At 37.8% G+C, this 15,064-nt stretch overlaps 2 protein-coding genes across 2 annotated transcripts; one reads left to right on the top strand and one right to left on the bottom strand.

The window, feature by feature from the left end:
* Positions 1-171: 171 nt before the first annotated feature.
* On the top strand, positions 172-6,290 carry LOC121406505 (jasmonoyl--L-amino acid synthetase JAR4-like). The gene is made up of 7 exons (XM_041597515.1): positions 172-468; positions 1,350-2,390; positions 2,865-2,991; positions 3,300-3,464; positions 4,419-4,561; positions 4,877-4,965; positions 5,338-6,290. The coding sequence occupies exons 1-7, from the start codon at positions 354-356 to the stop codon at positions 5,578-5,580; spliced, it is 1,923 nt and encodes a 640-aa protein (XP_041453449.1). The 5' UTR covers positions 172-353; the 3' UTR covers positions 5,581-6,290.
* Positions 6,291-7,378: 1,088 nt separating this feature from the next.
* LOC121420176 (UDP-glucuronosyltransferase 1A9-like) lies at positions 7,379-9,130 on the bottom strand. The gene has a single exon (XM_041614727.1). The coding sequence runs from the start codon at positions 8,990-8,992 to the stop codon at positions 7,385-7,387; it is 1,608 nt and encodes a 535-aa protein (XP_041470661.1). The 5' UTR covers positions 8,993-9,130; the 3' UTR covers positions 7,379-7,384.
* Positions 9,131-15,064: the final 5,934 nt, after the last annotated feature.

Below are 15,064 nucleotides of genomic sequence, written 5' to 3'. Positions count from 1 at the left end.
AAACATTCGTTTATCTGTTTACTGTGACATACGACGAGAGGGAAACTGTGAATTATCGATAATATTCGCATGAAAAGATGAACTTTTGACTCCTGAAATATTGAAAAACAAATCTTTTGTCAACGTATACGTGGGCCATGAGCGGAGCATAGCACTCTTTATGATGTACTGTATGATCAATTCATTATGCCTCTGTTCTAGAATGTAAAAGTTCTGATGTGCATACAACAGGATCATACCTCTGCATCGTCATAAACATTCATTCATTTACTGTGACACATGACGACAGGCTAGGGAAACTAATAAACTTGTTGGTTAAAATATTCGCATAATATTTTTTTCATCAGTGAAACATGTTCGCGCAGGGCAAGCTTCTTCTGCTGGGCTGCATGTGTTTGATGCTCGTGGTTTTTCCACTCTGGACGATAGATGCATGGCGGCTCTCTTGGCCAGCATTCATAGTGTGGGGTAAGTTGCATTCAATTTATGAGAGTATACAAGTCATGTAGTACTACAACAGTCTGTATGTGGTATTATTCTGTTTTTTTTAATATGCATAGTGGGATGCCCACTCTACGAATTCGATCGGCACTATTAGTATAAAGGTACATTATACTATAAATAATTTCTTTGAATATTATCTACATTCGTATTCGTAAGTATAGGCGTTACTCCCGGGCGTTACTACCTTCGGGTCTCCTTCATAACGATCGATAAATCAACTATTTCACCACAAAGACATCACTAGAATTAACAATAGTCCTCACGATAAAAATGTATAGATTTCGCTTAATTACATTATACGACATGTTAGCGAATGATCAAGGGCGCCCTCAATAATAAGGGTTTGAGTATAGTATTGGTGTCCCATTTTATTGAGATAGATTGGCCATTATTGTCTCCTGTCATACCTCATTTATCTTATGCCTGTGGTATATTTGATTTCCTTCTATTTTCTATACAATTTTTACAAATTTCGTCTCTCTTTGGTTGAAGTGATGCGCAAGTTTGGGTGCTTTGGAGAAAAGTGTAGCTTAAATGAAACTGTTGTATGATGCTTTATAATAACTGTCACTGGCGTATAGCTGACCACCCCTCTATAAGAGAAGAAAAAATTTCTGAACATTTTTTCCTTTTCAATATCTTTCTAAAATTACATTTTTTCCTTTTCAATATCTTTCTAAAATTACATTTTTTATTATAATGGTCAAAACCTTGTTCACTGTAATATTTTCAAAACTTTAGCTCCATCCGCAATATCTGACCGCCTCCGAAAATTGTTGGCTCATTACGCCACTGCTACTGTAGGACATAGATTATTAACGTATATTTTCTTGAATTCATTTCAGTGTGTGCTCTCATCTGCATGTCTACGATAACATTTATACTGTTACATGTCTCCTTCTTGATTGCACCAAAATATGATGACGCCAAGCTCCTAATATGTCGGTATTTATTCATGAACATTATGGAATGGGTTGGGGCTTTCTACCAGAAACGGCAAGAATTTGACTCGATCCATTGCATGGAGACGCAACAAAGGTTTCTCATGAAGACATTGTCGGAGATGGCGAAGACTGCTTACGGAAGAGACCACGGATTCGCTAAGATGACTTCAGTGTCTGACTTCAGGACCAGTCATCCGCTGACGACATACGCGCATTATCGGCCGTATGTGGAGCGCGTCGCACAAGGAGAGGAAAACGTTGTTCTCCCAGGAAAGCCTTCAAGGATAGCTTTGACATCAGGAACAACAGGACGTCGGAAGCTTATCATCGCTTCCAAGAAACGCCAATCTGTCTTTCTCTTCAAACTGGGCACCGTAGTATCTCGTGTGCTCCGAAAGCGGTACGATCCTGGGCAGTCGCTGCTGCAAACGGTGTGTCTACTCTACGTTCACACCGAACCGAAGATGTCTGAAGGTGGGATTCCAATGGGCCCTATCTCGATGATTCAGATCCCAGATCTACTCTTTCGGATCACCTTCAGCACACCGCCAGCCGGAATGCGACTGACCAATGAACGACATGCTATGTACGTTCATCTCCTTTTCGGACTCAGAGATCCGACCCTCAAGTACATCAGCGCATTCTTTGCCCCGACCACGTACTCGTTCTTTTCCCTGCTCGAGGATGAATGGCGAGATCTCGTTGACGATATCGACCAAGGAAAGATAAATGTCCACCTCGACATCGATGCTGATGTTAGAGCTGCTCTGGAATCAGAGTTGGTGCCAGATCCTGAAAGAGCGGCTGAACTAACCAAGGAGTTTCAGAAGGGTTTTGTCGGTATTGCAAGACGGATATGGCCGCGGATGAGGTACATGCTTGGGATATCATCTGGGGCATCTGTGGTCTACGCAAAGCGTTTACAGGCTACGTATACCAAAGGTATGTCTACTATTTTTTTTTAGCTCCTACAGCATTTGGGAAATCAGTGATGTTGGAAAAACACTGTCCGGAAGACAATGTGAAACTGTGCTGTTAGAGTGCTCAAAATGTAAGATTCTGAATCCTATATCCACAGAGCCCACTATGTGTACACACTCAACATTGCATTGTCCAGGTGACCATGGTGTGACATTGTCTTTTTCATTCTAACACACCGTCATAATCGTATCTTCACATAGTTAACTACTTGAACACTCTGTCTTTCCAGCAGGGAAGCAACGAGTTTGTTGATACCAACTGAAGATCACTATTGCCAAAAGTTAGACTAAATTTAGTAACCTGTATCAAAATGTACCAGCGGCATGTCAGAACCTGAAAATTGACATGTCAAATGCAAATAATATCACATGTCTATAAAATCGAGATTGTATTTTCGGATCATTTTGTTCCTCCTTATTTTCGGACTTATTTTAGGGATTCCACTCATTTCGTCTACCTACAACGCATCGGAAGGTACGATTGGCACACTTTACGGAGAAGATCATCAGTACATTGTAGTCCCTGGTGATCTGTTTTACGAGTTTATCCCGATCGAACATAGGTAGGCCCTAGAACGTTTACTCAATACACTCGTTTTTGTGCTTTATATCCCATTATTTTACTCTTCTCCAGGAAAATATACCAATTCACCTAATGGCCTTCTTGCTTCTTGGCAAAATGTACCTCACATTTCAGTGGGAATTCCGGTTCCCTCCTGCCCTCGGATACCCCTTTTCATCGTAAACTTAATTGCTAGCCTTCCAAGTGGTAAATTGAAAACATGAGTTCAACTGAAAACATACCGACTGGCTATTGATACATTTGTTTCTTTGGAGTGTTGATACAATATAATTTGATTAATTCTTAAAGTGAAGAAGACCAACCCGATACACTCTTGGCAGACGAAGTCAAAGAAGGCCAGACATATGAACTCGCCATCACGAACATGGATGGTCTTTATCGATATCGCCTTGGTGACGTCATCAAAGTGACGAAGTTCCACAACAGTGCTCCAATCCTGGATTTCCAGTACAGGTGATCATAAAACGACTGTATAAACCCGATGGCCTGTATTCTGAAGTCGGGTTTAACTTAAACTCAGGTTTAAATTTGTGGTTTAAGTATGGGAAGCAAAAAGTATCAAGATTTTTAATTAAGTTGTATGTTTCTTATATTTACTTTGCTCTTTCCTGATTATCGATGGTGAAGACAATAATCTTTTTATACTTCCTCGACAATTATGAATGATTTGAGAGCCAAATGAGCTGAAGTATGATATCTCTACTTTTAGTGATTTATGTTACAGTTGGCTACCCATACTTAAACCACAACTTTAAACCAGAGTTTAAGTTAAACCCGACTTCAGAATACGGGCCGATAAGTTTTACGGTTTACCTTATACACATGTCGGTATCGAGATCGATATTAACGAGTTTTTGCACCACTGCACATGATGCTTTCAAGAACACAGAAAATGTATTGTCAAATGCCCTTCATGGCAATAAGCAACCAAAAAGTCTTTGCCGAAAATTGGTAAATCAAAACAGCAGTTTCATCCTGGACTCTGGACAAACGACATATTTGCAAGTTTTCTTCAGCTACGAAACTTGAGACGTTCTGCTGCTCCAGTTCACCACTTCTTTACAAAGATCTTTCAGTTGTTTCATTGTGATTTTACATGCATTTTAATTACATTTACAGTGTTCTTGAATTGGTTCTGAGTGGCGGAGCGAAAACCCGCTATTACGGATCTATACGTAGAGCGTCCAACAAGGTAGTCAAGATTGAACCTTCACTGAGTAAAGCTAATCTTTCTCAAACTTAACGTAGAGGGACTGCAGACCGAAATTCTCTCAAACATATCACCCTTCAGCTTTAGCTATCAAATACTAGTATGCTATCAATGACAAATATTAATGTCACTGAAAGGGTCATTTTTAGGATGGAAAAATAGACAAATGACAAATACCCTTTTCTGTATAAAAACAGATCTGGTGAACTTCTGAATTTGAAAGGAGAAAAGACAACGGAAGTGAACCTGAGGTCAGCCATCGTAGATTCACTAGCAGCTTCCGGGAAGGTCCTTGTTGACTACTCCTGTGTTGAAAGTGTGCTTTACGAAGATGCACTAGGTGAGATTCAATTTTTGATTTTTTGCTTTCGCCAAAAAGATCTTCCTTTAACTTGCATTGTCAAAATAATCTCGCATTGTACCACGATGCTGGGGCCTGTTAAAAGAGTTACAAAATATTGTAACTTTGTCATTAATATGGCAACTACCACGGAAATCTGGACTGTGATTGGCTACCCGACTCTGTTAACATGTGACCAAGTACAACAATTAAAGACCTAAAATGAAACGGGCCCCTGTGCTATATAAGATTCGCATGTTTTCAGTAAACTGACTTTGTCATACAAATTCATATCATGTTCTTCTTCTGATTTAGGTCACACTGATCTGAGAAACAGGGTCTATTATGTTATATTTGCTGAAGTGGATGAAGACGAGGGCACAAGCGAGCTGAACGTTGACGAGGTACTCTCTCTTTCATTGTCCCTTACCCGTCCCTTTTCTCTCCCCCTCACCTTCAAGGATCATTCCGGACCAATCATGACATTATTTAACCAGCCACATTATCATGACGTAGCATGGATTTATTATATTGAAACTCTTCAAGACTCAATTTCCGATGAGCTAACTAGCTCCACTTCGTCAAAATGAAAGTCAATTGGCCTGTTTTAACAATGAACAACCAATAAAAACCAAAATTCCTTTGACTGAAAATAAGTTTACCAATCAATGTGGGTATGATCATGGCAGAATCCTGTTTCTAGTTTCTTCAGCAAAAATGTAATCTTCTGAATTACCATTCGAGTTTTTAAATATTATTTTGTTGTCAATTCTCAGCTAACATCACAAGTCGATACTCAACTACAGGCGGATGCAGCAGGCTACGCCCATCAACGAAAACGAGATGCGATTGGTCGGCTGAAGTTGGTCATCGTCCAACCAGGATCCTTCCAGTCTCTTCGCGCTCATATATTGGCAAACACCGCCTGTGCATCCGCGACACAAATGAAGATTCCCAAGAAATTACTCAAGGCAGAATGGATACAGCTACTGGTGAATAGAAATATTGAAAACGACTAACGTCCAAAATGGTCCAGACGGCTGTTTATGGGGACTGTAGCAACAATACCCCTCCTATCAATGTCAAGACAAACACTTTTCGTTTCTTGCTCAGCGCATGCGACATGATTGTGCGAGTGCTCTCCCTCTTTTTTCTTTTCCTCTTCTGAGGTACTTTATTTTATAATATCAAAATAACAATATAATCGCATGTACAAAAAAATAATCAACCGGTGAAAAATAAAAAAGTGGTTACATACAGATGCAGAAAGAGTAAGAATATCTAGAACACAAACATATCGAGTTCTTCTATCTTCTTTTTTTTTTATTTCCACTCAACATAATACTTGAAATCATTTTTAAATACCTTCCAAACTTCTAAAGTAATTTAACATAATTATATACCTTGTAACCTGCATATTGTGAATAAAGTCATATGTAAATCAAATTCACTTTAGACTCACAGATGTAAAAACCAATTAAAAAAAAATCTTCTAAATAAATGTTTTTTTGAAACCAATCTAATATTAATTTATGAACCAGAAATTTATGAACCAGAAACCAGCTGCTTTCCTAATACATTTTTAGAAATAAATTTTCTAGTATTGAATACATGAATACATCCCATATGGCATGTCTGATGATTCCATACGTCATCCAATCAATCGTAACTCTATGGAAATCCATCCGTGTCATATTTTTTCTCTAGAAAATTTGCAAAATGTCCTTTGGAAAAAAAGGAGAACATACCAAATTGTCAAGATATCAATGAATTTATGGATATACATTTCTGTCTTGAAAATCTTTTGAACATGCATTTTATATGTTGACTCTTCTGGCTTTCCATAGTTGCGATTGATCGGATCAATCGAAACCCTTTGTAACACCTGACCCAGGACTTGCATTTAAACACAACTCTTTTTGCAAATGGTCTCTTCCCTGAAATTCGCTTGGCTGAGAATCATAGGTGTTGAAGATCGTTAATATACGACTTTCGAATAAAGGAGTTTCTGGCAGATGAAACATCTAGCAGTCCTGACATCGAGCACGTCCTTTCACGAACACTCCTGAAAATCCCCAAACAAAATTCAAGATAAAGTTAAATACTAGTTAATCACTTGTTTATTTTTTTATTGCGCATATAAACATCTATGTACTTGAATTAAACTTATGTTATAAAGTCAGATTAAACTGAATATATTGATAATGAAGTCTTCAAGAGATATTTATTATTTTTGTCATTTGCTTAACTAGTTGCTTTTTTAATACTCTAAGGCATTGTAAATTGATTTTTATTCAATATTTTGTCATTTTCTAAATATGTGTTTTCTTACAAAATTTACAAAGGCGCTGATCGCAATTACAGCTTCTTCTGGGAACTGGGGATGTGGTTCAAAGAAAAAAAATGTTTAAAATTGAACAATAAGCAATTATCTACTCATGATTTCATCACCTTGTGATTGGATAAAAACATATTAAGGGCATATACTTCCATTATTACAGCAATTGTTAAAAAACCCACCACATATCCAAAATATTCTTCACACAGCATTATAATTTACCTTCAAGAAACATTGTTCATATGGATGACTGATTACTTTCAGTAATTTCAAAATTTGACTTGCGAGTATAAAAAAAGATACAGATATGATATGCATACCGGACAACCATTAGTAAGTTACATCGGTCATACATGTCATTATACAATCCGTCTTTTAACTGGATGGCGGTTTTTATGAATCACGATTTATCTAGCAAGTGTACTACCATTACAAACATTGATTATAAACGTTCCTTTTCTTCATTTTTTTTTAAATTCCAGTCATTACTCATTCTTAATTTTGTCACCTTTGGTTAAACGGAAGCAAAAGCAAATACATAATCTAAGAAGTTTATAAGCGAGGAGCATTAATGTTAAACATATTAAAGTTAATATCAAAACAACATCTAACAAATGATACTGAATAAATGATAAGTCGTGGGCAGGGGATCGCATGTAGCTTCCACCATGTTTGATGACGTGTTCTATCCAGAAAGCTGCTCGATCAGGAGCTGTCATTGGCCGGTCTCTTAAAATAGCCGAAGCACGCTTCGCGTTCTTACTGTACTCTGGATTTCCCAGAGCTTCTGTCAGGGTTTGGTAAATGTAGTCCGCGTTCAAACGTGTCTTGTCAAGAGTGGTACCGAGTCTCAACTCCTTGACCATGACAGATACGTCGACCTGGTCGCCGACTAGGGGCATGACGACCAGTGGCACACCGTGGTACACTGCCTCCAGGAAACCATTGTTGCCACCATGATAGACCAGGAGACGGGTCTTGGGATGACCGAGGACATCCTGGAGGGGAAGCCATGATAGAAACTTGATGTTTTCTGAAAAGCGTTCTGGGAGATCTGCTCTTAGGTGAAACAGAACCTTATGAGGCAAACGGCCCAGAGCCTCGAGGAAATTTTCAGTGAGCTCGGGTTTTGATTTGGTTATCTCTGTGAAGTTCGAACCAAGCGAGAAGACAACGACTCCTTGCTCTCCAGAACTTTGCATGAAGCTTTCCAACTCGTCCTCAAGACGCTGGGCTGGTCTTGCAGTAAGACCACCGACTGGAATGACATTCGGAGTTAAGGAATGCGGGAACCCGATCGAAAAATCCGAGTTAATGAGATATAAATCAACTTCCGCGTGAATAGAACTTTTCATTTCTGGATCCAGACCGTATACATCTACTATCCCATGAAAGGGTTTTGAAATAAGGTTGTAAGTAAACATGTTTCCTACCAGGTAGGAAATGGTATTCATAACGCGTTGCGAGAATGACATGCTAGAAGACAACCCTGAGGAAAGCATAGGTTGATAGGATGGGTTAACTGGAGACCCGGCAAGCTGTTGTATGTATGGGAATGCTGCTGAAGTAGAAACGACGACTCCACGAATTTTGGTGCCCCTTTGCTTTGAGAAGAATGCCTTCATATAGATTCCACAAGGCCAAACCACATCAACCACCACAACATCCACATCTTGCAAACGTTTCATAAGCTTCGCGTCGCCAAACAGTGCCTCGCAACTCCGCCGGTTTAGATCCGAGAACATTGATGCCAGGATAATCATTTGGCTATACTGGTCACCAGCAAAAGCCAGGTCGTTCACTTTGTATTGAAGGTGTTCATAATCTCTGTTTAGACTTGGAAAGCTGTAGGTTTCGAACTTAAGATAATCAGTGTACTCCGGCTGAACGTATTTCGCGCTTATCAAATCATTAATTAAAAATGTGACCTCATGTCCTCGTTCAACAAGAGATCTCCCTATAGGAATCAATGCCATCACGTGACTCCCGCCTGCATAAACTCCTACGAATAATACTCTGGCACTATCACACAATACTGAACTGCCAAGCAACAGGCAGATGGTAAAAAGCACATAGTCATTTTTGAAAGCCATATTCCTGCGTGCGGTGAGACCGGAGTCTAAAGAGGCGATTACCTCGCACGTATAACCAAGCGGACAGTTTGGTGACAGTTCGTATGATACATGTATTACTATTTAGACTTGCCGATTTTCCTTTATCGTTGGGTTCATTCATGGTACACTTAATAAAACAGGACTTTGAACTCATATTATTAGGCACTCGCATTTGACCTCTGAATACAGAAAGATTGTGATAAACTGTAATCCTTTCCGATCCTATTCCGATTGGTTTGGCAGTGTTTGTTTTGTGTGTGTGTGTGTGTGTGGGGGGGGGGGTGCTCATGGGCTCGTACCTAGCTGTGCCAGTGAAGTATTTTTTCTTAGGGTTTTCGCTAAAAGGTGGGCAGCCATCAAGAATTCGCCCCCCACGACCGTGGGGCTATAATGGGCCGCAGAACAATGGGGAAGGGGGGGGTCAGTCAGCGAAGAGTGTGGGACTGAAGTTGCTGAAAATACAAATCACAATTTCATGGCCATTTTTCAGGTTTCTGTTAAAAGTTTACTGAAACAAGTGAATGTGGGTGGAGGGGGGGGGGGGGGGTTCGTCGGACCCAGTCTGGTTTCGTTGCCACTTCATATAAAGACAACTTAGCTAATCAATAATTATATTCATCGAAATTCCGGGCAGGAAATTGGGATCCACGTCTACAGGAAATAGAACATATAGGTGGAAGTGCAGGACCTGTATATGGATCCATAAATATAGCCTTCATTTAATGATGCAATTTCTGTTCTTTTATTATCTCTTTACTCTATTTAACGAATGGATAAACCAAATTACAAAAACAAAAAAATAATGCAAGCAAGCAAGGCAAGATTTAAAAATAAGTATTGATTCCAAATTGTATTATTGTGTACGTGACGGGGAATCCCGGGGGGGGGGGGGGGGAATGTGCCATCTCCTCGGGTGATCGCATCCGATCCGGTCATATTTCCGCGATGTTTTGTGAAAATTATAATCCCAATATCCATATTTCAAGGGGCAACTACTTTCTGCTCCCCCCTTCCGCTACGTACGGCCATGAAATAGAATAACACGTTAAATTTTAAGTCCTCATTCATACCATTCAGTGGCGCGAAGAAGATGAAGGAGGAGAAGTTTAAAAGGAAGAAGAAAGAGAAGGAGAAGAAGAAGAAGACGAAGAAGATGGAGAAGAAGAAGAAGAATAGTAATAATTAAAAGGGAGGATGAGTGAATCTGGATTCTACATTGACACTTTTCGGTGTGAAGTTGTACACATCATCCCTCTATCATGTCTGTACCTAAAATTCTTCATTTTTTGTGAACACCATTTCTTCTACTCCATTCAGTAAAATTTCAGTCATTTACAAAAGTGGTTATATCCATTTTTTTTGGGGGGGGGGGGTCTCAATGTGTAGATTTTTAAGTAACTCTAAGATGATACCAAATAATAGTTGAAATACCCATTAAAAAGTGAACTAAAATGGCAAAGAAAAATCCCTTTTCCAAAAGGGATAAGGTCTATTTCAGTTTGGTTACAAAAGGGGTTAGGTCCACACAGATTTTTTGAAAAAAAATATTTTCAAAATATGAAGACAGGTAGATTTCTTTTATGCCCAATTTGATGTTCACGTGATAGGGTAGTAAAATATGACAATCTAATTTCTCATAAGAATAATGCAATAAGTGAAAATAAAAAAAAACATGTTTTTTCTCGGAATGGTCGAAAGTGGACCTAAGTCACCTAACCCATTTTGCAACCAAACTCTTCATATATATTTCCTTGTTTAAGTTTATTGAACGCACCAAAATTCTAGTTTTTGTCTCTTCAAAGATGAAGAGCGCATCGCATCGGTCCAAAGTGTGCGAAACTATTATCATCAACGACGTTTGGCACAAATTTAAAGGGTTCCAATGAATGGTCAACAATTAAGCGACAAATATAGCCGTTTTAAAAACTCAAGGAGTAAACACAGTGAACTATCTCCATCCCCGTTTCCGTTTGTTATCCCTGACCGGGGTAGCCTTGAGAAAAGTACTATATTAACTAACATTATTTTGACAAGAAAAGAGAAACCGAAGGGTTGGTATGAAATCGTTTAGAGCGAGGGAAGATGTCGTCGGGGAGTTATCCTGCGAGGGAGTTGTCTGCTAGGAAAGTTAGTTATACAGTGCGTATCAAAAAAAAAAAGTTTACACTTATAAAAAAATCTTTAAAAAAAGAGATTTTTTTGATTGCCAGTAAAAAATTAATCCGGTCATATCATGATGTGAACAGCAGTGGCGGAATGAAAAAAAAAAATTTAGGGGGCTAGATATGGTGTATATCGTATTTTTTTTAAGTTGAGAGCGACCGAGCAAAAATTGCGACATATTCATTATAAAAAATTCAGTTTGTGATAGATTTTGACATAATATTGATTTTTTTAAGAACAGCATACCCCCCATCTGAACGCCAATGATGAACAGGCTTTTTCGTGAGCGTTGCTCAAAGCTCTATACAAGAGTAACGTGATGATTAAAGGAAACCAAAACCCTAGAAAAGAAACAATATCTTTGGAAAGAGTAAAATGAGAGGAACAATTAAAAACAAGTTTCATCAAGATCGGTTATGAAATATTTTATGGACATTTTTAACAGTCTTGTACTTACCGGGCATGGTGGTAAAGCGTCCGCCTCACGAACGGGAGGTCGTGGGTTGGAACATTCTGCCTTCTTGCTAGGCGCTCAGCATTTTGATTGGAGAAGGGTAATAATAAACATATTATGTTAAGCATGGGCCCGCTGGAAGAGTAATTTTCCAACTGAAGTGGCCAAATGGGTAAGTAAAAGGTTATTATTATTATAATTATTCTATATGGGGATCCTCAAATTGGCAAACATGCTTCAAGATGGCTGATTTTGTGGACAACTCTCCATTTGTTTTGTACACGAATTTTCAGATTTTCCCCTTTATTTTATATATTTCAAATAATCTCCTCTTGACCTTGAAATATGTGGTGTGAATTACATTTTTCATTGACATATGATGTGTTCAGAAGGAGACAAGATGCAATTTGATAGATAATCATGAGTAATATCTGAAAATTTGTGTACAAAATAAATGGAGAGTTGTCCACAAAATCAGCCATTTTGAAGCACGTTTGCCAATTTGAGGATCCCATAGAGAGTACGAAGAAAGTTTTTAAACGTTCCTAACTTGCTTGTTTCATAACCGATTTTGATGAAACTTGTTTTAAATTGTTCCTCTCATTTTACCTTTTCCAATAAGATTGCTTCTTTTTCTTGGGTTTTGGTTTCAAATGAGGGGGCATAGCATGGCGCGAGGGGGCGCGAGGGGGCGCGAGTGGAAAAAGTTTCATAAAAGTCCCGAGCGATTGGAGTTTGCGAGAATTTTTCAACTTTTCATAACAATTACTTAGTGGTAGGTTTTGACATGATGTTCAGAAAATAACATTATAATAATGTTATTTATACCTGACACTTTTCCGGTCCTTTTTTCTTTCCTTATTCAGCCATTTTTACACCTAAAATATAACCCTTTTCAATCAAACCACGCATGTGTTTTTTCAAAACACATTACTTCAACGCCGTGGCATTATCATATTAAGGGATGCTCGGGGATTAGAATATTTAATCTAAATAAAAAGAGTAAAATTCACCGAGCAAAATGCTGAAAATTTCAACAAAATCGGATATAACGAATAACAAAGTTAATGAATTTTAAAGATTTGCATTATCCATGTGAAACAGTTCTAGGCACGTCTTCATGAATATTCATTAGGTGGGCTGATGTCATATCCCCACTATGTCTTGTTCTTATGTATTTTATTAAAAATTAAATAAGGTTTATTCAATTTTTTTTCTACCAAGAACTAATACAATTGGATTGACAACTGCTTAGGTACATTAGTTATTTCTTGTTGCTATACTTATTTCGTCATAATGGAGACACATCATTTACACATTTTTGAAAAAATGAAACTATGAATTCATGTAATAACATGGTAATAACATAAGAAAAAGGAAAGTGGAGATATGACATCATCAGCCCATCGAATGAAAATTCATGAACATGAAGGCATGTCTGTTTCAACAGAATAATGCAAATCTTTAAAATGCAATAATTTTACTATTTGTTATCCGATTTTGATGAAATTTTCAGCATTTTGCTCTGTGAATTTTACTCTATTTAGATATGAATATTTTCAGCCCGGAGTATCCCTTTACCCTAGATTTTGAGGATACACATCATGGGAACTGTGTGAAAATTCAGAACGCCCCGAGCGAGCGAAGTGAGAAAATTTTTAGTCTTAGGAAAATGAAATTCTAATAATGTAGTTGAAAGGGCATGTCTATTGTACAATTCATAATTACATTTTCCAAATTTTCCTCCTAATATTCTGGATATAAATGTTTAAGGAGAATGAAAAACAAAGGTAAAAGTTCATTTGCATGAAAAAAAAAGAAATGATGAAAGAAATCTTAAGAACAAATTTTGACAAACAATAAGAAAGCTATGAGCATTTGAATTTCAAAATCATTTAGGCTATGGAGATACACTGACTAAGATTTATGAGTCACAGAATTTAAACTCTCCCCGTTATTCCATCAAACATCTATTTTCCGCATTGTAAGGATAGCACAAACCCTTTGTCCATGATTTTTATGAATCTTCTTGTATACGAGTCATCCGATGAAAGAAAACACAGCTAGGCCTGACAAATAGATAGACTTGACAATGAGTAAAATCATGAAGGGAAGTACTCGGGGAGTTGTAAAATTTGTACATACTCCCCAAATACATTTTTGTGTTATTGCCAAATCATTTCTGTTTTTCTGTGTCCAAGTCATTATGACGTCAACTTTCAAAAGGCTCGTTACTTTCGTATTATTTTTTTTAAACTTTTCACACTCTTTCATGGAATCGTTTCTTTTATATTTCTTTTTCAACTAAATTTTTCCAAAAGATTTCTGAGGTTATTATGTGACGGTGCAGAAGTGTGCTGATTGAAATTTATAGTTGATCGAAGGTCACCTGTACAGGGGCGGATCCAGCTTTCGCCAATAGGGGGGGCGAAAAATATTTTGATCAACATTTTTCTCGATTGGCCGCTACAATCTGGCTTTTTTTTTTAGTTTTTCAGGGGCTAGTCCTAACTAAAGACTGAAGTTTTAAGTATATGTTAGTTTTTATTGCTATAAACAATATAAGGTATCTCATGTGGTCTTAATATATAATGCGAGCGCAAAGTGCGAGCTAAAATTTTTTTTTTATAATTTATGTCCTTAGAACTGAAGATTCATATCAGTTTTTATAATCATGAACAAGGATAAGTATCCAACTAAACAATGCGAGCGCGAAGCGCGAGCCGAAATTTTATCATATAGTAACGTGAAAAGTGACTCAATTAGGACTGTTTTTAGTGATTAATGAAGAGGATACAAGTATCACCAATTAAATAATGAGAGTGCGAAGCGCGAGTTCAAAATTTCTGATATTCCGACCTGAAAAATATAAACAGTCTAAGCGCGTTTTTATTTAACTAAACAAGCTGTGTGTCTCAAACAATTAAATGCGAGCGCGAAGCATGAGCTTAATTTTTTGATATACTGACATGATAAAGGAGCATTTTCACAAATTTCGGTAGGAATTTCCAAAGAGCGTAGGTTTCTCACAAATCAAACAATGCGAGCGCGCAGCGCGAGCTGAACATTTTGATACACATTAACAATTTGTGTAAATCAAACAAAATAATGAAAGCTTGATGTGCGAGCTAAAACATTGTGTGCAAATTGATATCAGAACTGGATATATTGTATATATATTGATTATATATTAGTGTCATTTAACCCTCCTTAATGGGATTCTTACACAGGCAATGCGAGCGCGAAGCGCGAGCGAAAATTGTATATAAAGTCTATTTTCCAATTCTTCCCCTCACCTTTTTTTGTATCCTTTCGGGGTCGGGCCGGTCGTTACGAGGCTGTAAAATACACATCATGGGTAAAATACCTCTTTCTTACTTTTTTTTCTGTTTTTCGTATTTTCTAGCAAAGTAAAGAGTACACTTTTTCTGTAG

This window comes from Lytechinus variegatus, chromosome 1 (assembly GCF_018143015.1).
Source record: "Lytechinus variegatus isolate NC3 chromosome 1, Lvar_3.0, whole genome shotgun sequence".
Taxonomy (NCBI): Eukaryota; Metazoa; Echinodermata; class Echinoidea; order Temnopleuroida; family Toxopneustidae; genus Lytechinus; species Lytechinus variegatus.
This window is presented reverse-complemented; position numbering and strand designations above follow the sequence as displayed.

Excerpts from the sequence above, each read along its gene's own strand:
- LOC121406505 (XM_041597515.1), top strand. The coding sequence starts at position 354 with ATGTTCGCGCAGGGCAAGCTTCTTCTGCTGGGCTGCATGTGTTTGATG. Across the intron at positions 2,992-3,299 it reads TTTATCCCGATCGAACATAG|TGAAGAAGACCAACCCGATA; the intron begins GTAGGCCCTAGA and ends TAATTCTTAAAG. Across the intron at positions 4,966-5,337 it reads GCGAGCTGAACGTTGACGAG|CTAACATCACAAGTCGATAC; the intron begins GTACTCTCTCTT and ends GTCAATTCTCAG.
- LOC121420176 (XM_041614727.1), bottom strand. The coding sequence starts at position 8,992 with ATGGCTTTCAAAAATGACTATGTGCTTTTTACCATCTGCCTGTTGCTT.